Source organism: Aquarana catesbeiana, linkage group LG02, assembly GCF_042186555.1.
Source record: "Aquarana catesbeiana isolate 2022-GZ linkage group LG02, ASM4218655v1, whole genome shotgun sequence".
NCBI lineage: Eukaryota > Metazoa > Chordata > Amphibia > Anura > Ranidae > Aquarana > Aquarana catesbeiana.
The window spans coordinates 328,392,960-328,419,563 of NC_133325.1; the positions used below are offsets into that span (position 1 = coordinate 328,392,960).

General features: G+C 42.9%; 1 protein-coding gene across 4 annotated transcripts in view; it reads right to left on the reverse strand.

The window, feature by feature from the left end:
• Nucleotides 1-6,322: 6,322 nt before the first annotated feature.
• The window catches only part of TASL (TLR adaptor interacting with endolysosomal SLC15A4), a 33,689-nt gene continuing 13,407 nt past the window's right edge, over nucleotides 6,323-26,604 (reverse strand). The window contains exons 1-2 of one of the 4 annotated variants that reach the window (XM_073614826.1): nucleotides 24,802-24,957; nucleotides 6,323-10,725 (exon numbers count right to left, since the gene is read on the reverse strand). In XM_073614826.1, coding sequence (XP_073470927.1) covers nucleotides 9,824-10,725; nucleotides 24,802-24,868 — 969 coding nt within the window. In that variant the 5' untranslated portion in view covers nucleotides 24,869-24,957 and the 3' untranslated portion in view covers nucleotides 6,323-9,823. Of the gene's footprint in view, nucleotides 10,726-15,565; nucleotides 15,627-24,801; nucleotides 24,958-26,604 lie in introns of those variants that run through there. The other 3 variants (XM_073614829.1, XM_073614828.1, XM_073614827.1) reach the window with 3 other exon arrangements.

Consider the following 26,604-nt stretch of genomic DNA (forward strand, 5'->3'; position numbering starts at 1 on the left):
ACTTTATCAGGCTGTAGTATCGTGCATTGCATTAACGAACAGTAATCTATGCTATGCACATTGGGTGCGAAGCGGTGCCCTTTATTCTGAATGACACCCTAACTAACCTTGCCAATGGACAGACATTGAACATTGCAGTGCACCACAAAGCAAACACATTACCTTGCATCGTAGTGCTTTGTGTTGCAAGAAAAAGTACAGGAAACTTTTTTGGTGCTTAAAGCAGACCTTCAGTCATTTTTTTCATCTATTAAATATTCTGCTCTTGTTGTTTTAACTTCAGATAGTAAAACATTTTTTTCTGCCAGTAAATACCTTATACAGCCCACTTCCTGTTTCTTGTCTGGTAAAAAGCCTAGGCTTATGACATCGTGCACAGCTCTCTCACTTTCAATTTGCCAGGAAGGGAGGGGGATGAGTCATTAGAGGGCCAATGAGGGCTGCAGAGCTGGAGGTGTGCCTCTGTGTGTCTATGTAAATCCAGGAAGTGAACAGGCAGCAACTTCAGCTGCCCACAGGTAAAATGGATTTAGCCAGACTTAGTGGCCGGAGATTTCTGCAGCATATTTGGTAAGTACAAAATCACAGTATATATAAAATAATATGCAAAGTGGTTGGAGGGAAGCTTCAGAATGGCAAAGATGTTTTTATTAAAAATTATGTGAGAAGTCTGCAGTTGCTCTTTAAGGTACCAAGAAAAGGCTGCTTTATTGCAACACATGATAACATGTGAAATGACACCAACGCAGCACAACAGTAAATGGACCTTTAAGGTCAGTGATGTAGGAAGTATTTTAGCAGTACAGCTAGGTGACTAGCATTTTAGAAGGAGATTACCAATTGTAGCCTTCATTTTCATCTCAGAACTCTATTTAATGGAGGAAATTGAAATGTTGAATTCTCTTTCTTACAGTTTTCTATTGCCAAGCAATAAAGTTTATCTATGCTCCACTGATAATAAGCAACGTTTACATTTTGCATATTGACACACAGCAGTACAAAAATGTTTATACTGTGAGCCCACTGCTTCAAGAGGCAGTTTAGGGATTAGGAGGGTAAAGAGAATTTTGGGGTTAAAGTGGAACTGAACTCAAAAAGTGAAGATTTAGTGTGTTCTATGCAACATCTAGAAGTGGTAATTGTGCCTAAGTAGTACGCCAAAAGATTTACTCTTTGTCGTGAATTCCTCCTAAAAAATAGCACAGCACTGTCTGACATATGAGTGTGCCTATTCCTGTTCTTAGATCTGTACTATAATGTCTAAGGTACTGTTGCCTCTGACTGCTAGTTTCTGGGAAACTGAATTGAAATTTGCTGATACCACTATTGTGCTGATCGCTGTTCCATACTTAGCAACAGTCCCAGATTTGCTGGGACAGTCCTGATATTCACACCTGAGATGTCTGTGTCCCGGCATCAGTCAGTACAGTGCCCAGACTCCTCCCCTCTATCCACTCTGTACTCAGTCTCCGAAGCTGCTGAGTTCACTCATTCTCTTCTACCCCATTCTTTCAGAATAAACCAAACTGGCTGGAACAGACCCCGCCTTTGTCACTGCCCCACTCACATTGTACCTGCAACTGGGTGCACACTTTGCCCGGGTTGTGGGCACTGCTGGGCTTAGGATGCCATAGGATAAGATTGTGCTAGAGGGGTACACAAAAGTTCACTTGCACTGAATCTGTGCTGGGGGGGGGGGGATTTATGAGAGGGGTCTGTGCTGGGGGAGTCTTTATTCCAGGGGAGTCTAGTGTCGCGAGGTCTGTGCTGGAGAGTTAGTCTTTTCTAGGGGGAGGTCAGTCTGTACTGAGGGGTCTATGTTGACAGGAGTTGATCTGTGCCAAGGGGTTTTTCCTGAAGGTGGTCTGTACTGAAGGCTTTGTCCTGGGGGAATCTGTACTGAGGGTGTAGGCTGGGAGTGGGGATTTAGGGATGTTAGGGGACATCTGTACTGTGGGGAAATTGGAGGGGGGATACACTATAGACATTTACCCTCACACTAAACTGGAGCAGTTTATTGAATGGTCAGCTGTCCATTTTGGGATGCAGTGATGTATGGAAGGGGTGGTGGGTTTAGGGCCATCTTTAATATTGACTGGACCCTGGGCAAACATTTTCTTGGGCTCCCTCTTCCATGCAATTTCACTCTCCACATGCTTTGAGACATACAATAAATAGCAGCCAGACTCAAAATCCGTTTACTAAATCAGATAAATCAGGTTAGAGTGTATTATTACTGCTCATTGACTGGCTGCTAGAGGTTACAGCACACATTATGGCTCACTGTTTATTTTCTAGAGGTTACAGCACATTACTTCTGCTTGTTGGTTCTAAAGATTACTGTACATCAATACTGCTCACTGATTGATTGCTAGAAGTTACTGGACATCTATACCACTCACTAATTGGTTGCTGGAGGTTACTGCACATTATTACTGCTCACTGATTGGTTCTGGGAGGTTGCTGCATATCCTTACAGCTCAATGATTGGTTGCAAGAGGTTAGTGCACAGCATTACTGCTCACTGATTGGTTGCTAAATGTTACAGCACATCATCTCCTCACTGCCTGCACACAATGAACTGGGGAGGTGAGCGGACCCATCAATAGACAGAAAACTCCAAGGAATCCTGGGATCAATGGCAATGCTGGGGGAGTGGGGGTGATCATTTGCAATGCTGGGGGGTTGATGGGATCAGTGGCAGTGGTGGGGTGATGGGATTAGTTAGGAGGCAAATTCTGTGACAAATTCTGAATCATGTAGAGCAAAGCTGGAAATCTTTGGCAAGTATACAGTGGGGGATTCTATCAATGTAATGGGGAATTTACAATGACCACCAATATGAGGAGGGATTTACACTGACCATCAATGTGAGGGGGAATTTGCACCGACCACCATGTAATGGGTGATTTTACGCCACCCACCAATAGAAAAGTGGGTTTTTTACACTGACACCAATGTAATAAGAGCATTTACACCAACCACCAGTGTAAGGGGGAATATACAATGACCTCCATGTAAGAGGGAATTTACACTGACAACCATTGTCAAGGAGATTTGTACTGACCACCAATGTAAGGTGACACTTCTACATCGACCACCAACGTTAGGGTGGATTTACACTGACCACCAATGTAAAGGGGGATTTACACCGACCATCAGTGTAAGGGCAATTCTGCACTTACCACCAATGTAAAGGGAAATGTACACTGACCAATATTATGAAGAATTTACACTGACAACAAATCTAATGGGGGATTTTACATCAACAGCCAATAAAGGGGGATTTCTACACTTGCCACCAATGTAATGAGGATTTACAATGACCACTAATGTAATAGGAGCATTCACAGTAATCACCAATGTAAAGGGGGATTTACACTGACCACCAATGTAAGGGGGACCTTCACACTGGCGACTAGTGTGAACGAAAGGATTGTACACCAAGCCCCAATGTAATGAGAAGATTTACACTGACAACATTTAGCCTGCATTCACATTTGTGTGTGTCTTGAATACATGCAAAATCGCTTTCCTGACACCACAGAAACATGCTGCCCTTTAGCAGATACACAGAAGTGCCATTAATCGTTAATGGCACCCTCATGCATCGGCTGAGATGTACGTATTCACTTGCGCCAAAATTCAGGGTGCTGTGGCACCATGTTCTTTTGAAGAAGGGTTCCACCTCCGATTTGCTTACCTTTGCAGAACAGGCTGAAATTAGGCTTAATTAATATAGTTGTAGGCAGGACTTTCAAGCATGCTCCTTTACCTTCCCAGTGGGCAGCATTCAGCAGAAGTGATGGTAGATATGACTTCAGGGGAACATGATATACATATGAATGCCGCCTCTATTTACATATCAATGCCGCGGTCCGCGACCATTTACATATTAATGCCACTGCTATTTACATATCAATGCTGCAATTTACATATCAATGTAGGTTATTTACATGTAAACACATGGCAATAGGGCAGAGCTGGCCAGCAGTAACAGAACTTTACACTGAGATATCGGGACACAGCATGGGACTGAAACTTCAAGGGATAAGGGAACTTAAACTGGGATAGTTGGCAAGTATGAAGCAGCTGCTTTGGGCCCCACAACAATGATGGGGCCCAGGGTAGCTACCCCTTTTGCCCTGCCTTAAAAACGGTCCTGGGTGGGATACGTGTTTACCACATCACACAACTCAGTTTTTTGTTTTTTTTAGCAGTACGGTGCGTTGTTCTGCTGTGCTGTGACGTGTGGTGCCATCCAGTGAGGTGAGATAAAATGCTGCATTTCACCATACCTTACTGCAGACTGCATTGTAGGGAGTACCTAACAGGATTGCATCACATGTCACAGCACAGCAAAGCAGAGAAATTGTTTTCTATGTGCCCTAGCAGTGACTGACATTCTTCAAGTGTGGAGATGACATGAGAAAGCAAAGCCCTGCCTCTACCAAGATGGCCACCACAATAAGAGACAGCACTGGGTCATTCAGTAACATTTATTGCATGAGATATTTGTGTTTCTACAAAGTATCTTATGTGATAAGTGTCAATTCACTACCAGTAAATACTGCATTTGTGGCAAAAAAAATGCAAATGTGGTAATTCCTGCAGTAACCATTGCAAAAAAATGTGATATTACATTAAGGTCAATTCATGAAAAAAACTAAAATGGTAATTATCTGGTGGTCTAGCCACTCGCTATTTAACAAATGTATTACATAAAAGTTGAAATGTTTTTCAGTGGAATTTTTACCATCACTAAATGAGACAGTTCCAGTTCAAGGATGCTGGTTGTCAGAGAGTTGTTTTGAGCCTCCTATTGTACATAGGTGTCTTTTTATGAAGCAATGAAATCTATTCACTGCTTCATTCTCCGGCATTCACAGTGGACATCTTTCTCCTCTGTGTGCCAGTTTATGAAGAGGAGTAGATCGATTCACCTTTGGAGGAGTGAAGCGATCTACAGACGCTTCAAACAGTGGAGAACGGCCCCTGATACTGGAATCTCGTGAGACTTTACGAGATTACTGTACCAGAAATTCACAGAAATACAGAGATGTCAGTTTACACTGCTCAGTACACTGACAGACGGTGTGGTTAATGTTAAAAAAATAAGGAGTCCCCCTACATTATATATATAGATGTATACACACGCACACATTATATATACATGTATATGCACACACATTATATATATATATATATATATATATATATATATATACACACATTATATATATATATACATGAATATATATGTATCCACATAAATATGACAGTCGGACATGGTTACAGTGTTGGGGGGTCTGAACGAGGTAAAAGGAAGTTAAAAATCTTCTTCTTTCCCCCTCAGATCCCCCCACATTCCCTCTTCACTCCCCGATTCTCCACCTCTGAGCTGGTGAATCGGGGAGGGTGAATTCTGACACAGATGGCCAGTGAAGTGCTGAGATCGCAGCTTCATAAACTGGCCGTTATTGTGTCATTCAACGAGGATTCTCCATGTGCAGAGATCATCGGCGGGAGAACATGTTCAAACACTTCTCCCCCTGATTATCTGTTTCATAAACTGTTTATGGACTGTGATCAGCGGCGATCCTTGGGATCACTGCTGATCACTGCTTCATAAACGGACACCATAACCAGCTATAGTATTGCAGGGACAGCATTGTGATATCATCACACTCCAACCATGACTATATCAAATTCAGGTGAGAGAGTGTTCTTCCAACACCATGGACAAGATTTACTAAAGACAAATAGACTGAGCACTTTGCAAATGCAGTTGTACTTATTTTCACCAGAGCTTAGTAAATGTGATAAAGCTTCACCTTGAAAAAAAAAAGCCCAATCATGGGCAAGGAAAAAAAAAACAGCATTTTTGCTTGCGCATGATTGGATGATGGTTATCACCAGAGCCTTTCCACATTTTCTAAGGTGTGGGGAAAATTAGTGCAACTGCACTTGCAAAGTACGCAGTCTGTTTGCCTTTAGTAAAACCACCACATTTATTTAGTTCTGCTGTGCTCTCTCTCTCTCTTTTTGTAAATTTAGAAAAAAAAAAGTAGAAACAATTTATAAACAAAAACTTAAAAAGATGTGAATACATTGACAAAAAATGAAGGGGAAAAATGTGTCTTGTGTGGGTGGATTCGACACGAATCGGCACATTTATTGTACATGTGACTTTTAACCATTGCCATATCCTATCGCATTTAACGTTTTTACTAATTAAAATTCGCATTTATTCAAACTTGCCTCCACAAAGTCATCCATCTCATTTAAAGTCCCACTCTCGTTTCTTTTTTCATATATATTGACAAAAAGAGAATATAATTTTGCTTTAATCGTGGTAGAGTCTTTATTACATATTTATTACATAGGTCTGAAATAAAGTACGTCAGCTTGTTCAACAAAGTACATTTCCCTTAGGGAGTGAGTACAGGTGTCGGTGCACAATATTCACATTCTAATGCCTTACAGTGTTTTTTCTTTTGTTTCATTAAATAAATTAACATCAAATAAAAGCATTAGGTGTAATAGATGACCCAATGCAAACATACTTGTTTGAACCTTCTGGAGTGAAAAACAGGTAAAAGAATATCATGTTAGGTTGATTTGGAAAAGTATGCAAATAAGAAAGGATTTCCCTGGTTTTCTAAAGAATATCACTACTCCCCTAAACAATAACACAGGCTCATGGACAGTACTGATAAAGCTTATTGGGCCAGAACCACTACAGTGTCATTTACTTACATGAGTTCCAGAAAAAAAAAAACTTGTTGTCCAAACGATGCAGAAGCTCTGGGATCAATCTATCCAGATGGAAATTTTTGTATGTACAGAAGTGTACTTCCATTCATTTTTATAGAGGTAACAAAAGGGAAAAACAAAACCAGTTCTGGTATATTGTATATTAAGTTCAGTTGCTTCTTGGATTTTACTAAATACTGATCATTAAATCTAAATACGGTGCCTTGCAAAAGTATTCACCCCCCATTGGCATTTTTCGTGTTTTGTTGCCTCACAACCTGAAATTAACATGGATTGTTTGAGGATTTGCATAATTTAATTTACAGAACATGCCCACAACTTTAAAGATGTTTTTTTTATTGTGAAGCAAACAATAAATAGGACAAAATAACAGAAAAAGTCAATGTGCATAACTATTCACCCCCCTAAAGTCAATACTTTGTAGAGCCACCTTTTCCGGCTATCACAGCTCCAAGTCACTTTGGATAAGTCTCTATGAGCTTGCCACATCTTACCACTGGGATTTTTGCCCATATCTCCTTGCAAAACTGCTCCAGCTCCTTCAAGTTGGATGGTTTGCGCTTGGGAAAAGAAATCTTTAAGTCTGACCACAGATTTTCTATTGGATTGAGGTCTGGGCTTTGACTAGGCCATTCCAACACATTTACATGTTTCCCCTTAAAGCACTCAAGTGTTGCTTTAGCAGTGTGTTTGGGGTCATTGTTCTGCTGGAAGGTGAACCTCGGTCCTAGCCTCAAATCACACACAGAGTAGAACAGGTATTGCTCAAGAATATCCCTGTATTTAGCACCATCCATCTTTCCCTCAACTCTGACCATTTTCCCAGTTCCGACTGCTGAAAAACATCCCCACAGCATGATGCTGCCACCACCATGTTTCACTGTGGGGATGGTGTTCTTTGGGTGATGTGATGTGTTGGGTTTGCGCCATACATAGCGTTTTCTTTGATGGCCAAAAAGTTCAATTTTAGTTTCATCAGACCAGAGCACCTTCCTCCATACATTCTCCCACATTCCTTTTTGCAAATTCAAAACGTGCCATTTTATTTTTTGCTGAAAGTAATGGCTTTCTTCTGGCCACTCTGCCATAAAGCCCAACTCTATGGAGTGTACAGCTTATTTTCGTCCTATGTACAGATACTCCAGTCTCTGCTGTGGAACTCTGCAGCTCCTCCAGGGTTACCTTAGGTCTCTGTGCTGCCTCTCTGATTAATGCCCTCCTTGCCCGGTCCATGAGTTTTGGTGTGCGGCCGTCTCTTGGCAAGCTTCCTGTTGTGCCATGTTCTTTCCATTTGGTTATAATAGATTTGATGTTGCTCCTAGGGATCATCAAAGATTTGGATATTTTTTTTATAACCTAACCCTGACTTGTACTTCTCAACAACATTGTCCCTTACTTGTTTGGAGAGTTCCTTGGTCTTCATGGCAGTGTTTGGTTAGCGGTGCCTCTTGCTTAGGTGTTGCAGCCTCTGGGGCCTTTCAAAAAGGTGTGTATATGTAATGACAGATCATGTGACACTTAGATTGCACACAGGTGGACATCATTTCATGAATTATGTGACTTCTGAAGGTAATTGGTTGCACCAGAGCTTTTTAATGGCTTCATAACAAAGGGGGTGAATACATACGCACATGCCAATTATCAGTTTTTTATTTCTGCAAAATAGTTTTATGTATATATTTTTCTAATTTTACTTCACCAACTTAGACTATTGTGTTCTGATCCATCACATATAATTCAGATTAAAAAAACATTGAACTAAAGGCTGTAATGTAACAAAACAGGTAAAAAGCCAAGGGGGGTGAATACTTTTGCAAGGCACTGTATAATCTTGCTGATTGTTTGGCTATGTGATATTCTATGTTTCCTCGACTTAACACTTCTACTCTAGGCTAAACTATATTATTATTTGCATTTTTTTTTCCTGAAATGATTACAGGTATTAAATTAAGTTGCAGACATCCACAAACAGGTGGCCTAGAGCATGGCCAAAAAAGAAGAATGGGGGGGACATCCATTCATTTCACTAGAAAGAGGTGGTCTTGAGGGTAACCTGTTGTATGCTAAGGAGAGAGAGAGAGAGAGGCTTATGCCGCGTACACACGAGCGGACTTTTCGACCGGACTAGTCCGATGGACCGAGTCCGACAGACAATTCGACCGTGTGTGGTCTTCATCAGACCTGCAGCAGACTTTTTCGGTCGAAAATCTGACAGACTTTGATTTGGAACATGTCTCAAATCTTTACGTCGGAACTCCGCCAGACCCAGTTCCTATCGAAACGTCCGCTCGTCTGTATGCTAGTCCGACGGATGAAAACCGACGCTAGGGCAGCTATTGGCTACTGGCTATAAACTTCCTTATTTTAGTCCGGTCGTACGTCATCACGCACAAATCCATCGGACTTTGGTGTTATCGCGTGTGGGCAAGTCTGTTCCTTGAGAAAGTGCGTTGGAAGTCCGCCGAAAGTCCATCGAAAAGACCGCTCTTTTGTGTGTACGCGGCAACACAGGACTTAGATATGAGGTAAACTGAAAAGAGTGCTTTATTTAGATTACAATGTTTAGACTAGAGGTAGCTCACCTTCGTCAGGGCCTTCATCAGTCACATATAAACCTCTAAAGTACAAAATTAGTGCTAGAATATGCACGAACAATAAAAAGTTGCCGAAAATATTTATCAATGAAATATAACAGCATGCACTGAAGACAATTGACATACATTTGCAGGACCAGTTCTTTATTCTAAAAGAAGAGAGAGAGAGACAGAGAAAAAGAAACAAGAAAATTAACCATAAACATGCCCTAAGGTCTGGCACACAGTACAGTTTACATTTTTGTGCCATATGTGTGGTGGCCACGCTATAAAACATTTTGCAGGAACAAAAAGATGATGAAAAACATTCTTCTGCTTCCCTGTAACACAGGATCACCTAAAATGGCATGTCCCATGCCATGTACAATACACACTAGAGCAATGTGAGCATGTGTATCTTTACACAAATCTGATGTCTGCATGTAACTGCCAACCCCTGTATATGCCTGTGATTAGGCTAAATTGGATGATATCTGCAGATCAGGAGTACTGATACAATTAGATTGTTTTTCACTTGCAAGCCGGAGCAGATAACTGATGACCATGTCTTTAGCTTTGTTGGTTTCCATATTTTGTTCTCGTGAAAGCTGCATACTGATCTGCTGCACATTGTTCATGATGAGCTCTGAGGCCATAATATGAGCAGATGTACTGCAGCTCATGTCCATCATGTACTGCTTGTAGAGTTCAATGACTTTCCTCTCCAAGTATTCATTGAGTATGGAATTGGACAAGGGTTGCTCTTGGTTCATGATGCTCTTGTCTTTAGTGCTGCTCACTTTCCAGCAGGAGGACTCGTGCTTAGAAAGCTTACGCGGCAAATCATTTGTTGCTACACATAGAGAATCCATAGCTGAGGGAATCTGAGAAGATTGAAGAAATGGCCCTTCACCAAATTCTAAGCTGGGTTCACAAGTGAAGTCAGTCATTACTGAGTTTATAGCCATAACCTGATCCCCAGCTACATGCAAGTCATTATAGTCTCTACAGATATTTTTACAGGATGATGGCACCAGATATGTATCTTTATTAGACTGTGAGTTTGCATTTACACTGCCAGGGAATGATTTATCAGTTTCATATACAGGATTTTCCGTTTCTTGCAACAACTGTGTCTCCATGGCACTTTGGGTAGTATCTTTCCCCTGTGTTTCTGGAGCTTTTTGTTCAACCGACCCATATCTCCTAAAAACTCTTCTGCTTCCTGTCTCATATGCAACTGTATAATTTAGAGTGCACACCCCGGCCAGTTCTTTTCTTTCTCTAGTCACCGTCACCTTCTCTGAATGCAGTTTTGCTATGCCATCTTCATACCATGACTGAATTTTGCAGAGGTATCCCTCAGATAGCATATCTGCAAGGAAGAAATAGGATTCATAAAACTCAGCAATACACAATAAAAAAAGAGTCAACTAAAAAGTTCTGTTATTTCTTAATTACATCTAAAACACCTGTCTGCTTTTATGGTAATTGTTAGGAGCTTAAAATCCCATCTTGCTCACACAGACATCTAAACCACCATATTTAAATATGTACAGCGTACAGTTTTGTATCCATCTAAATGCAGCACTTTGAATCCATCAGCCAGAAAGATGTTATAAAAACTAAATCATATAAATAAATATTGCCCAGCAAGTCAATTTCTGATGTCAGTTTTTAAGCACTAGAGAGGAAAAAGATTTGTGGGTACTTATTTCAGATGATTAATTGAAATTCATTAAGTCGTTTCATTTATTCGTTTTCTAATGAATTCCAAATTTTCAGAAGGATTAGAATTCAGATTGGTCGTAAAATTATCAAACCGATTCGAATTCTGTGTGAAGAATAGTTGGTTGTTAAGCAGTGGGCCGGGAAGCCGGCCGCCGCGTCCTTAACAACTGATGATTTTTCAGCTGTCAGAAACAAAACTAAACTAAATTAGTGACGTAACAAATATATCGAAAATGGAATACATTTTTCCATTCTGCACATGTGTAGGAAGAAGGAGGGCCTGATTCCCCTATATAGATCTTTTGTGAGACCTTGTTTAGAATACTGGGGTTTTTTTACGAAAGAAGAATAGACTTTGCACTGCAATTGCACTTGGAGGTGCAGTCGCTGTAAATCCGAGGAGGACATGCAAGGAGAATAAAAAACAGCATTTTAGCTTGCACATGATTGGATTATAAAACCAACAGAGCTTCCCCTCATTTCAGATCTACCCCTCAGAATTACAGCGACTGCACTTCCAAGTGCACTTGCAGTGCACTTGTAGTGCAAAGTGCATTTGCCTTTCGTAAATAACCCCCACTGTGTCCAGTTCTGGAAACCTCACTTACAGAAAAAAAGATAGAACGAGTCCAGAGATAAAACATATCAAGAGCGACTTAGGACAGAACTTAATATGTATAGCCTGGAGAAAAGTAGGGAAAAAGGAGACATAACTGAAACCTTTAAATACAAGGGGGTGAATGAGGTTCAGGAGGACAGTTTTTGCAATATGAAACCAAAATCAAGAACATGGTGACATGACCTCAAACTAACTGGAGGATGGTTCAAAACTAGTCTTAGAAAGTATTATTTTACTGAAAGGGTAGTTGATGTTTGGAATAGACTTCCAGCAGAGGTAGTGAGAGAGTCACCAGTAAATGGCTTCAAACATGCTTGGAACAAACACAGATCTATACTCTGACAAAAAAAAGTTGACGGAAAAAAAAAAGTACAAAACGTACAGTGGGGAAAATAATTATTTGATCCCCTGTAGATTTTTTAAGTTTGCCCACTTGCAAATAAATGAAGGGTCATTCATTTTTATTACAGGTGTACTTTAAATGATATAGACAGAATATCAACTAGAAATCCAGAAAAAAAACACATGATACAAATGTTATAAATTGAGTTGCAGTGAGTAAAATAAGTTTTTGATCCCCAAGCAAAACATGACTTAGTACTTGGAGAAACCCTTGTAGGCAAGCACAGAGGTAAGACGTTTCTTGTAGTTGGATACCAGGTTTGCACACATCTCAGGAGGCATTTTGGGCCACTCTTCTATACAGAGCTTCTCTAAATCCTTAAGGTTTCTTGGCTGTCGCTTGGCAACTTGAAGTTCCAGCTCCCCCCATATATTTTCTATAGGATTAAGGTCTGGAGACTGACAAGGCCACTCTATGACCTTAATGTGCTTCTTCTTGAACCACTCCTTTGTTGCCTTGGCGGTATGTTTTGGGTCATTGTCATGCTGGAAGACCCATCCACGACTCATCTTCAGTGTTCTGGCTGAGGGAAGAACGTTCTCAACCAGGATTTTAATAAACATGGCCCCTCCATTGGCACCTCAATGGAGCAAAGTCCACCTATACCTTAAGCAGAGAAACAGCCCCAAGGCATAATGTTTCCACCTCCGTGCTTGATTGTAGGAATGGTGTTTTTAGGGTCATAGTCAGCATTTTTCTTCCTCCAAACATGGCGAGTCGAGGTAATGCCAAGGAGCTCAGTTTTGGCTTCATCTGACCATAGCACTTTTTCCCAATCCTTCCCTGAATCAGTTAGATATTCATTGGCAAACTTCAGATGGGCCTGTACATGTGCCTTCTTGAGGAGGGGGACCTTGCGGGCGCTGCAGGATTTCAATTGATGGCGGCATATTGTGTTACCAATGGTTTGTTTGGTGACTGTGGTCCCAACTGCCTTGAGATCATTCACAAGCTCCTCCCATGTAGTTCCGGGCTGATCCCTCACTTTCCTCATAATCATCCTTACCCCATGAGGCAAAATCTTGCATGGGGCTCCAGACCAAGGGCTATTGATAGTTATTTTGTATTTTTTTCATTTGCGAATAATCGCTCCAACAATTGTCTCCTTCTCACAAAGCTTCTTGCTGATGGTCTTGTAGCCCATTCCAGCCTTGTGCAGGTCTACAATCTTGTCCCTGACATCCTTTGGCAGTTCTTTGGTCTTGTCCATGATTGAGAAGTTTGAATGGAAGAAAGAGATTCTGTAGACAGGTGTCTTTTATACACATAACGAGTTGTCGTTAGGAGCACCTTCTTAAATTGACAGGACATACTGTAGCCTGTGGGAGTCAGAATTATTGTTGGTTGGTAGGGGATGAAATACTTATTTTACTCACTGAACTGAAACTCAATTTATAACATTTGTATCATGTCATCATCATATCATATGGATTTTTGGTTGATATTCTGTCTCTATCATTTAAAATACACCTATGATAAAAATTATAGATCCTTCATTTCTTTGTAAGTGGGAAAACTTACAAAATCTGCAGGGGATGAAATTATTATTTTCCCCATTGTATTAAAAAAAAAAAAAAAAAAGAAGTGGGCAGGCTCAATAGACCACTCTGCCTTTTTTGTTCTGTCTCTTTTCTATGTTTGTTTCTAAGTGCTATCCACTGTCCACTGCTTGTGTACATTAGAGATTGAATTTTCAATAGGGTTAAATGCACATGGGGTTTCAAAGGGCCAGTCAACCCAAAACTGATAATAAAGTAAATCTGTCACTTATTAAAGTTTATTAAGCATGCCATATTTACAAAAAAAAAATAGGAATACTTTCTTCTGCTGCCCATGCTGCCAATCATCACTCCCCTGCTGTTACATGTGTATGGGCCAGCCTAACTTTACTAGCCTGCATAAGTACATTTCCTGTATAATTTTTCAAAAATACTTGAACTTTAAAATTAAAGAGCAGTCTTTGGGAAAAGACCTTTGTGCCTGCTTTAGGACAGGTTCACACTGTCCCTCAGCTTTATCATGCTGGCAGCTGTCAGTTTCGACTGTAGTAAATTGTGATGAGGGAGCGTTGTGATGTGCTTTTCAGTGCATCATTTAGTTTCCTTGTTTTTTGTTAGCTTTATTTGAGGTGCACAAAGTGACACTTAATTTTTAGATCTCTGCACAGCTGGGTGGTGGCGTCTACCTGTGTGCCACGGTTTAATACAACTCACTGCACCACAACTCCGGGCTGTGTTGTAGTGTGAACGGGACACATAGAAAACAATTGCCCTATCAGTGACTGGCATCTATCCAAACATTTCAGTCATTACCCTTATGCAACAAATGATACAAATAACTCATAAGTCCTTGGTGGACTTTAAAGCCTAGTATACACGGCTGAATGTCGGGTGGCATCAGCCAGTTCAATAGAAACCGGCCAACATTCAGCCCATGTGTACTGGAGTCAGTCTGACTGAAGCCAGTCAATCAACCGGCTTCTATCGAAGGGGCGTGACCAAAAGGATCTGCCAATCGGCTCCCGTTCAGCGCTCTCAGCCAATGACTGAGAGCGCTCACTAACCGGAGTGTCCTGCTGGGGGGCTGTCCCCCTGTCACAATACAATAGAAAAGTAGGGGAGGCCGCTGTACTAGCGTCACATAGTTAGTGCAGCAGCTCCGTCTGAGCTGTCAGGTTTTTTTTTCATTAAGCCCTGCTGGGTTGAATGAAAACAAACTACCTGTGTGTATGAGGCTTAAGAATCAGGAAACCTGCTACAAAAGCTTAAATGCTGCAACCAGGTTCCTTCCCAAGAAGCCACCATTTTTCACTATATATATTCATTATGCTGGTGAAGGTGTGGGCAGAGGGAAACCCTTCTACTTATTGTATGGCAATGTCCTAAACTACAACCTTTTTGTAGTATGTCAGATAATAGATTAAGAAAATTTGGACATCGATCTCCCTGATGCTCCATTATTCTTTTTTATTTTTCTCTATGCCCAGCAAACATCATAGGAAATATACTTTACCACATTTTCTGAAAGGAGCCAAAGGACTAATTGCTACATTCTGAAAAATGACCTGCTATTCCTACCAGACAGGACTGGGTTAGAAGGTGACTGACATCATGGAGTCTAACGCTGGGTCACCATTTGCAATGGCCAATATGAAAATTATATAGCATATGGGCTACCTGCTTTCATTATGTGACATGCAAATAACGTCACAAAACTGTAAACCGCATGTAAATACTCTCAAAAAATCCCTTAGACAGTTAATATTGTTTCACTTCATCAAAAACAGATAGTTGTGCATTTCTGCGCCACCTGTACACTTCCATGTAACCACATAAATTGGGAAGTAGTGCTTTCGAAAGGGTGACTGAAGTGCACAATAGTTTCACCTTTCAAAATAACCCCAGCGGCTATATTATTTGAAGATCTACTTACGTGCTGTGCATCATGACACTACACACTCACCATAATATATTCATAGTCTCTGTTCCACGATGCTTCAAACTCATGCAGGAAGTATTCAATGAGACCTGTTTTTTAGGACAACCACACGCAGCCAATCTTGTGCAAACAATTGTGACTGATTTTTTGGATCTCTTTCAACAGTTAAACCATGTAGGGATTTAAACTGACTTTCATCCAAATTTTCATTTGGGTAGACTAAAGAGGTGTGAGATTTTCTGTCAGGTTTTTATTGCTCTAATTGGCCCTGTTAATTATATTCCCCCCTCGTTTCCTTTTCTGGTGACACCTATATATTACTTTGAAGTATTCACTGCCAATCAGTGACATTGTCACCAGCCCTGAGAAACTGCCCAGCATCCACTGGAAAAGTCGTGGTGAATATTTATAGCAGGGCTCAAAATTTCAAGTCCTGAGCTACTAGCCAGGCCTCAAGGGTTACTCGCCACCAGTTGTCCCACCCCTACCCTGCCCCTCCCCTAAACACGCCCTCATAAATTATCTCATGAAATGACACTTAAATGTGTTATGTTTTTAATGCAGCCTGCCCATGTCCACCATGTTGCCTACCTGTGTCCATCATGTAGGGGAACAGAGGAGAGGAAGAGGATTACCAGCTGAATGATGAGAGCGCTGAGGAACATCACAGCTTTCATTTCAATTGCCGTGTGTTCCCACCACTCGGCATCACATACAGCCCCGCCCCCTGGCCGAGGGAACTTTGATACACGTCACTCATGATTGGAGGGTGATCTGTCTATCAAAGTCCCAGGACCAGGGGGCGGGGCTGCGTGTGACAGCTAGTGCGGGGAACACACTGCTATTAAAATGATAGTGATGTTCCCCGCGCTCTGATCATCTGGCTGCCTGCTCTCCTCTCTCCCCCTCTGCGAGCGCTGGGAGGCAGCCATAGCTCGCCAGCCCTTAAAATCCACTCGCAAAATGCGAGCAGGCGAGTGGAATTTTTGAGGGCTGGTTTATAGGAAGGGAGATGTTGTTTATTCAATAGATTTACTGTAGTATGGTCTTTGTTGCTCAGAGGTAGTACTACATAAAAAAATTAGATGGTTGGGAGGAAGGAATAACACATAGGAACTCTTCTGCATATTGGGCACTTTAGGTCCGGTACCAAATCCTCCAGAGATACACAAAAAAGGAAACCCTATCTAAAAAACTTTAGGACTTTAACGGTGCGCAAAAAAAAATTGGGTCGCTCCGACCTTTTGATTCCTATCATGGATAGCATGCTGCACATAGGTTGAAGGGGGACCCAAAACCCAGATCAATATAGATGTTATTCTGGATGGCTACATGAAATTTGCTCTCAACTCCAGTACATCAATAGGAAACATGCTTTGACACTTTGGGCCTATGTGGGGTTTTCCCTGTCTGATTGAACACACATGAGTGGCCTCTGATCTGCTCCTTCTGGGAAGTTGCCATAGTGGGTCATATTTTTTTATATGCTTTGCATAAGAAAAGAAGTGATATATTCGTAAACAGAGTTTCATTATGCTTGTCTTCCTGATGAAGCGGGCTGTTGACCTGTGAAACGTGTGAAAGCCTTAGCAAGCAACTCAGCATCTTACTTTGTCATGAATGATGAAGAGAACAATATGTGATATGTATAAGAAGGGGGGGGGATGATTATATGGATTTGTGACAAGATAAAAAAGGCACCAACATCCCTGAATAGTAGACAAATGCAGAGAGGGTTTTTTTTTTTTGGGGGGGGGGGGTTGATTGTGACAATCATCATTTAAAGCATAAAGAGGTTATATAAAAATAACATCATTAACACAAAAATATGAACAGTTAAAAAGTTCTTTGTTACTCAACAAACAGAACTCGTAAACAACTTGTCTTAAGATGTGCCGCCAAGAAAGATGTTGTCTTAGAGTATATTATGTTTTGTTTTTCACATAGTGATTTACATCTTGCTTTAAGTTACATATAATCCCTGAGGAAGCCCATGGTGGCGAAACATGTTGGGATAACTACCAACCTGTTACCTCTTATGTGATAAGACATCTTTCTTGGCGGCACTGTCAGAAACTATGAAATCAGACCGAGACAGAAGTACAGTTAAATCACACTTGTTTAATAATAAAGGTAAAAAGAACAAACGTAGTCAAAACATAGCCAGAGTTCAGTAACCGGAACGGATAGTCATCCAAGCCAGAAGTCAGGGATCACAGTAGTGGAACAGCAAGCAAGATCTAGAGCCAGAAGGGATGTCAGCAAAGCCAGTCTTTAAACAGGAACGCAGTCTTTAAACAGGTTTCTTGTGATGTTGACCAAGGCGAAGTAGGCAGGACTGACAAGCAGGATATGAACAATAGCTGAGTAACTGTGGAGAGAGATGGGAGCTGGCAATTAGCCAACAGCTGAGTGGCCAGCTCAGAGAAGGAAGGGCTGAGCCCAGCCCTGACAGTACCCCCTCAACGACCCCTCCCCCTCGGAGGACCACCAGGCTTGAGGGGAAAACATCTATGGAAATCACGGAGGAGGACAGGGGCATATACGTCCGAGGAGAATACCCAAGAGCATTCCTCTGGACCGTACCCATTCCAATGCACCAGGTGCTCTATGCGCCCGCGGAACCTACGGGAGTCAACAATGGACTGTACTTCATACTCCTCATGGTTCTCAACGTGTACAGGGTGAGAACATAGCACCGAGGTGGTAAAGCGGTTGCAGACCAAAGATTTTAATAAGGAGACATGAAATACATTTGAAATACACATATTAGAAGGAAGGTCTAATGCGTAAGCCACTGGGATAATCCTCCAAAGAATACGGAAAGGCCCAATAAACCGAGGTGCGAACTTCAGTGAGGGAATATGAAGTCGGAGGTTGCGAGATGACAGCCAGACCCTGTCCCCAACCTGGTAGGAAGGCGCAGGTAGGCGTCTGCGGTCAGCATGGAATCTCTACCTATCATTGCATGACGCAAAGCCCCCTGGACTTGTGCCTAAGTGGAACGAAGACCACAGAGATGCTCCTCTAACGCAGGAATACTCTGCGGAACAAACTAGTCAGGCAACATGGAATGGTGGAAACTATAATTCGCCATAAACGGGGACAATCAGGAAGCAGAATTCAAGGCACTGTTGTGAGCAAACTCTGCCCACGGTAAAAAGTCTGACCAGTTGTTATGATGATCAAAAATATAGCAACATAGGAATTGCTCCAAGGACTGATTGGCTTGTTCTGTGGCCCCATTAGACTGTGGGTGATACGCAGAGGAGAAAGCCAGCTGAATTCCCAACTGTGCACAAAAGGCTCGCCAGAACCGGGATACAAACTGACTACCCCTGTCCGAAACAATCACCTTGGGTAGCCCAGGTAAGCGAAAGATCTCCCGAGCAAAAATGGAATCCAGTTCCTTAGAAGTGGGCAACTTCTTAAGATGAATACAATGACACATCTTTGAGAACTGGTCAACCACCATAAGGCTAGCTGTGTTGCCCTGGGAGTTGGGTAACTCCACAATGAAATCCATAGACAGGTGGGTCCAGGGCCTCTCTCCATTGGGTATGGGTTGTAGGAGGCCCACTGGAAGGTGTCGTAGAGTCTTACTCTGAGCACACACGGAACAGGCAGCTACGAAGGCTGTTACATCAGCACATAGACTAGGCCACCAGAATTGTTGGGAAATGGCCCAAACAATTTTATTCCTCCCCGGGTGGCCAGCAGCCTTGGGAGAATGGTAAGTCTGGAGCACGGCAGTACGGAGACTCTCTGGAACAAAGCAGCGGTCACAAGGTTTCTCAGGCGGAGCATGGACCTGAGCAGCAAGAATTTTGGCACCCAAAGGAGAAGTGAGACTGGTGCGAACCGTAGCCAGAATACGATCAGGAGGAATCACAGGAACCGGAACCGACTCCAACTTGGAGGTGGAGGAAAATTGTCGTGACAAGGCGTCAGCCCTTACATTCTTAACCCCTTCCCGCCGACCGAACGCATATATGCGTCCTCGGCTTTCCGGGGTTATACCGGGATGATGCCCGCAGCTGCAGGCATCATCCCGGTACCGTTGTTTTCAGCGGGCGATCGGCTACCCGAATATAACAACCGATGCGGCTAAAAGCCGCTCGTTTGTTATACCGGAGGAGCGGGAGGGGACATCCCCCCCCTCCCGCCGCCTCCCGCCGCTGTTACCGGGCCTCCCGTGCGATCGGGAGGCCCGGTGTCCGGTCCGCTGCCTTCGGCGGCTAGGGGCGGACTGGAACGAAGCTGCGAGCGGCTTCGTTCCAGCCTTCTTCTTGTAAATGCGGAAGCGACGTCATGACGTCACTTCCCGTTTACTCGGCTGCCAATGGCGCCGAATTTAAAAAAGTACACAGTATTCAGAATCGCCGTTTTCGGCGATCTGAATACTTTGAAGTGTAAAGGAGGGATGGGGGGTCTTTTAGACCCCCCATCCCTCCATAAAGAGTACCTGTCACCACATATTACTGTCACAAGGGATGTTTACATTGCTTGTGACAGCAATAAAAGTAAAAAAAAAAAAAAAAAAATTTAAACACAATTTATAAAGTACAAAAATAAATAAATTAAATAAAAAAAAAAAAAAAAAATTTTTTAAAGTGCCCCTGTCCCCGCGAGCTCGCGCAGCGAAGAAAACGCATACGGAAGTCGCGCCCGCATATGTAAACGGTGTTCAAACCACACATGTGAGGTATCGCCGCGATCGTCAGAGCGAGAGCAATAATTCTAGCCCTAGACCTCCTCTGTAGCTCAAACCTGGTAACCGTAAAATTTTTTTAAAGCGTCGCCTATGGAAATTCAAAGGTACCGTAGTTCGTCGCCATTCCACGAGTGCGTGCAATTATAAAGGGTGACATGTTTGGTATCTATTTACTCGGCGTAACATCATCTTTCACATTATACAAAAAAATTGGGGTAACTTTACTGTTTGGATTTTTTAAAATTCATGAAAGTGTCACTTTTCCAAAAATTTGCGTTTAAAACACCGCTGCACAAATACCGTGTGATAAAAAATATTGCAACAATCGTCATTTTATTCTCTAGATTCTTTGCTAAAAAAATATATATAATGTTTGGGGGTTCTAAGTAATTTTCTAGCAAAAAATATGGATTTTAACTTGTAAACACCAAATTTCAAAAATAGGCTTAGTCATGAAAGGGATAATACCGGGTAAGAATGAAACAATGTAATTGAAACTTGACAAGAAAAGAGCCCATTGCGCCCTTCTGGGAGAAAGGCGTTTGGCCTCAGACAAGAATGTGAGATTCTTATGGCCAGTAAGAATGAGAAGCGGTACAGTGGTACCTTCGAGGAGATGTTTCCATTCTTTCAGGGCTAAAATGATCGCCAACAGCTCTCTGTCACCAATCTCGTAATTGCACTCCGCAGGTGACAATTTCTTGGAAAAGTAGCCACAGAGATTCATAGCGCTCTCAGAGGTAGGAAGTTGAGACAGAAGGGCGCCAACACCAGTCTCAGAAGCATCAACCTCAAGGATAAAAGGTAATGTAGGATCAGGATGTGCCAGCACAGAAGCAGAAACAAAGGCAGCCTTGAGAATCTCAAAGGCCTTAATGGATTCCGGAGACCAACTCTGTGGGTTACCGTCCTTTCTGGTCATGATCAGTCAGGGGCTTGACCAGAGACGAGCAGTTACAAATAAACTTACGATAATAGTTGGCAAAGCCCAGGAAGCACTGCAGAGGAGGTAAACCCACAGGTCGGGGCCACTGTAGGACTGCTGAAAGTTTCTCTGGGTCCATCGAAAAACCAGCAGTGGAAATGACATAGCCCAGGAATTTAACCTGTTCACAATGGAACTCGCACTTCTCCTTTACAATAGAGATTGTTCTCGCTTCGTTTCTGAAGCACACGACAGACATCTGCGTGGTGGCTCTCCAGGGACTTGGAAAATATGAGGATACAATCGAGATAAACCACCACACATAACTGCAACAAATCTCAGAGGACATCGTTAATAAATTCCTGGAAAACTGCCAGGGCATTACAAAGACCAAAAGGCATTACGAGGTACTCATAATGGCCTGTTCTGGTATTAAACGCAGTTTTCCACTCGTCGCCCTCCTAAATTCTCACGAGATTGTATGCCCCTCTCAAATCAAGTTTCGTGAAAACCGTTGCTCCCTTGAGGCGGTCAAATAACTTCGCAATCAATGGAATCGGATAGGCATTCTTAATCGTGAAACGATTGAGACCCCTATAATCAATACAGGGTCTCAGTTCACCACTCACCACCAGCACCAGCAGGAGACGAGGATTTACGGATGAAACCTCGAGAAAGTGCGTCTGCAACATACTCCTCCATGGCCTTATCCTCCAAGACCGACAAAGGGTAAACCTGGCCAGGAAGGGAGTATGGCCCCAGGTTGAAGGTCAATTGCGCAATCATATGGCCAGTGTGGAGGCAAACTACCGGCTTGACCTTTGCCAAAGACATCGCTAAAATCGTGGTACTCCTCTGTCAGGGAGGAGAGTGAAGAGGTGCACAGAACCTTGGCTACCTTCTGGAAGCATGTCTCACTGCATTGTGGTGACCAGGAAAGAACCTCAGTATGGAGCCAATCAAAAGAGGGGTTGTGCCTCTGTAACCAAGGATAACCAATAACCAGCGGAAACTTAGGTGAGGAAATAACTTGCAATTGGATTATCTCATGATGAAGAGACCCTACGGCGATGGACAATGGAAGTATCTCATGAGTCACATGGGCAGGTTGTAGAGGTCTCCCGTGAAGAGCCTCAATGGTAAGTGGAGTGTCATGCAGCTGCAGCAGAATCAAGTGCTTTGATAAAAAGACAGTATCAATGAACAGGCCTGCAGCCCCAGAGTCGATTAGAGCCTGCATCTCGCTGGACAACTCAGCCCAAGAATGGGTAACTGAAACCAGGGGCTTATGCTTCTGGATAACTGGGGATGAAACAACGCCACCTAAGGTCTGTCTGTGACAGGACCTCAAGGTTCAGGCGTTCACTGGACGGGTAAGACAAGACTTCAAAAAGTGACCTGCCTGGCCACAATAAAGGCACAATCTCTCCCTCCTCCTAAGGGTTCTGTCATCCGCAGAGAGACCCGTAAAACCCAAGTGGTTTGAGTGGGTTCACCTTCACTGACCGACTCGGTACCAGGAGGCATGGGAGGTGAGGGAGGCATGGGTGGGACTGCAAAGCTCGGAGACAAACATACAAGAGGCTTCTGCAAGCGCTCCTTAAAAGAGAGTCTTTCTCTGAGTCTGGAGTCAATGAGGATGGCAAATGTCATGAACTTCTCCAGCTCAGTGGGTATATCTCGGCTGCTATATCATCCTTGATAGTATCTGAGAGACCATGAGAAAAAGCAGCCACGAGGGCCTCATTGTTCCACGCAACCTCTGCTGCCAGAGTATGGAATTCAATGGCATAGTCGGCAACAGTTCTCGTACTCTGTTCGATGGACATGAGGCACTTGGCAGCAGAAGTGGAGTGTGCGGGAACCCTTTTAAACGAAGCCACAAACTCAGGGTAACTCAAGACAACAGGTTTTTGCGTCTCCCATAGAGGGTTTGCCCAGGCCAAGGCTCTCTCAGAAAGCAAAGATATCACAAAACCTACTTTGCTTCTGTCCGTGGGAAATGCCTGGGGCAGCATCTCAAAGTATAGCTCAACCTGGTTAAGAAACCCTCTGCATTGGACTGGATCGCCCCCAAATCGCTGGGGAAGCGGAGCGGAACCAGACATACCTCTTATAGAGATAACACTCGAGGCGGGTGCCTGCACAGAGACTGGTGCAGCAGCAGGGTCGGCCTGCAACATAGGTTGTACCAGGGCAGCCACAGTGGGAGATTCCAGGTGAGCCGTGCGACTCAGGAGCGTTTGTAATGCCATGGCGAACTGATCCATGCGGTGATCCAGTTCATTCAATCTGGAAAGAATATTACCAACAAGTGGATTGACTGCATCTTCTGAATTCATGGCCTTCGCCTACTGTCAGAAACCATGAAATCAGACCGAGACAGAAGTACAGTTAAATCACACTTGTTTAATAATAAAAGTAAAAAGAACAAATGTAGTCAAAACATAGCCAGAGTTCAGTAACCGGAACAGATAGTCAGTAAGGGTGAGCTCAGACGTGTTCGCAAACAGCACGTGCGGACAGTGCTGGGACAAGTCCATTTGGTGCCTAGGGCGAAGATGGCAAACTGCGCCCCCCCATTTTTAAGAAAGAATCAATGTCGTTTCAAAACAAGAATATACTTAAAACAATACAAATTCAATTAGGTTTAATGCGATAGAAACAGAGTTCACTGATACATTTTAATTACATGTATTTTTATTGGAGGCACTTTGAAATAATAATGCAAAAAATGTGCTTGAAGAAAGGCAATTTTTTTACTGGCAAAAATATGTGCATATATTATATATGCACATATTTTTGCCAGTAAAAATCTGCATTTATTATTTTTTAAAACAGTAGCTTACAAAGTATTGCACCCATGATCAGCAGACTGCTTGTGCAACGTTGGGCTCCTGCACACACTAAATAAAGTTCTGTGCCATCAGCCCCATAATGTAACCAGCACTGGGCCTTAATGTGCTGCTGCCATGGAGACAGAGACCAGCGCTGTCAATAGCCGGGACAGCACAGCAACCCTGATAATTTTGCCGCTGGTCCACAGTGGGAGGATTCCTCCATCCACCTATAATGTGTAGATGGGGGAATTGGAACTTTTTTTTTTTTTTTTCATTCAACCTAATAGTTGAATGAAAAAAGTGATCAATGTATGGGCTGCCTAAGAGCTAAGACCAGCCATAGATAGTTTAAATCTCAGCCGGTTCAGCAGGAACTGGCTGAGATTTGAACCATTAATGGGCAGGCTGAATGTACCAAGTTGATCGATCAAATTGAGTACAACAAGCCTGCCGGATTCTCTTATGATTATCACTAGCGGTTGCTATATCTGCTAGTGATAATCACTGTTTGTTGGGACAATACAATTGCTCAGCAGAAGGGATTCCCCTGTCAGCACTGACTGTGCTGACAAGGGAATCATGCAAATTTCTTTCCTGCAATCTGCGGATGCTGGAAAGAAATTTGTACCATCTATTACCTGCCTAACTGAAAGTGAAAGTTAGTGAATGTCTTGAAAGAACATGAGGGGGGTGGACAGATGGGGGAGAGAAGGGAGGGGGATGGAGATAAGGACAGTTCAGTGATTACAGTGTACTGCAGTGTGCACAGTTTCACACTCACCCACAGGTCCAGGCTGGAAGATCAGGCACCTTTGGCACACAAAGGAGCCTGCAGCTGCTGTTTTCATATTTACCTCCCACACATCCCCTCACTTCAGATACATCTGCACGCCGGGGATAGTGTGGGCGGAGCGGGAAGTCACTGGAGGAGCAGAGGTGGGAGGAGCTGTATTCCTCTCTGATCTCCCATCAGTGACGAGGGGGGGGGGGGGGGTGATGTGTTCGCTGGTAGTGATGGGAAGTCCGGATCTTTTAAGTGAATCGGTTCATTTCGAACTACTCACTGAAATGAACCGATTCAATGAATCGATTCTTCGGTTCTTCGGTTCACTTGCTGAGTCTACTGACAAGCAAGTGAACCAAATCTCTGACTCAACCTTCTTAAATGATTAGAATCAAAAGAATGATTCTTCACAGAAGGTTGGCAGGTCCTGGGGAGGTTTACTTGTATTTAGTTTGTTGCTCAGAGCACAAGCACAATACTATTGTGTCAGACTGTCAGACCACAATTTGTCAGAGCAGCCAGCGTCATCAATTTTGGTGTCGCACAAAAAGCTGTGTAGATGAAAAGTGGGTTTTTGTGCGTGTGAACCTCATTCTGATGGGCCAACTTCACAGTTAACATTGCTAGCCATCAGATTTTTCCATAGTCTTTACAGCGCATGCACAGAAAAAATTATCGGATTTTACTACCACGGGCGGGCGAAGTATCCACGGTAGTAAAATCCAATCGTTAGGCTCCTTTCACACTTGTGCCATTTGAAAGTCGTGCAATTTTTGCCACGATTTTTACCGTGACTTTGATGTGACTTGAAGAATTACCTATGTAATCTTGAGGTCTCTGCCTCAAGTCGCATCAAAATAGGACCAAAGTAATGCAGTGACTACTTTGAAGTCGCTGTGACTTGAAGACGCACAGATATGAACGGTACTCATTGGAAATCATCGGGTACCACTTGTCATGTGACTTTGTAGTCCCAAGTCGCAGGACAAGTCACACAAGTGTGAAAGGGGCCTCATTATGCACTGTAAAGACTACGGACAAATCTGATGGCTAGCAATCTTAACTGTAAAGTTGGCCCATCAGAATGCAGTTCACATGCACAAAAACCCGCTTTTCCTTTACACAGCTGTTTGTGCATCACGTAAGTGGCAATATTGGCTACTCCTATAGATTGCTTGATCTGACAGAACACCTGATACCCAGGTTACTGAGCACAATCCTATACTCATATGATCATATAACAGACCCAAGATGCAATAAAGAGAACCTGTCACTTCAACAAACTATCACATAGAGGCTTGTTATCTTGACTTTGTCCTCTCTGTCTTTGAAGCAGTCCGTAGTGTAGTGCTGCTACCTGATCATTGATTTAGTGTATTGTTCTACTGGTGGCGACTCATGGTTCTTTCAGTGTACTATGTTCTAACAACTCCTATGATTCTTTAACTCGGTAACCTGTATGATTCTTTAACTTGGTAACTTGTATGATTCTTTAACTCGGTGTACTGTGTACTCCTGACTCTTGTTTTAAGTGTGTATCCAGTTCCTGAGTGTCACTGTGCCTTGAGCACGCTGATTGGTTGCAGGGAGGGGCCAAGCTCTCTCACTCTAGGATCATATTACCAGGCCTGCTCTGCTCTCCTATACTATGTATTGAGTGCATTGTGAACTGTTTCAAACGGATCAGTTCACTCAGATGAATCGATTCATCCAGTTCACTGAAAAGAATCGATTCAAAAGAACGATTCGTTCATGAACTGGACATCACTATTCGCTGGGCTGTGTAAGTATCACAGACGC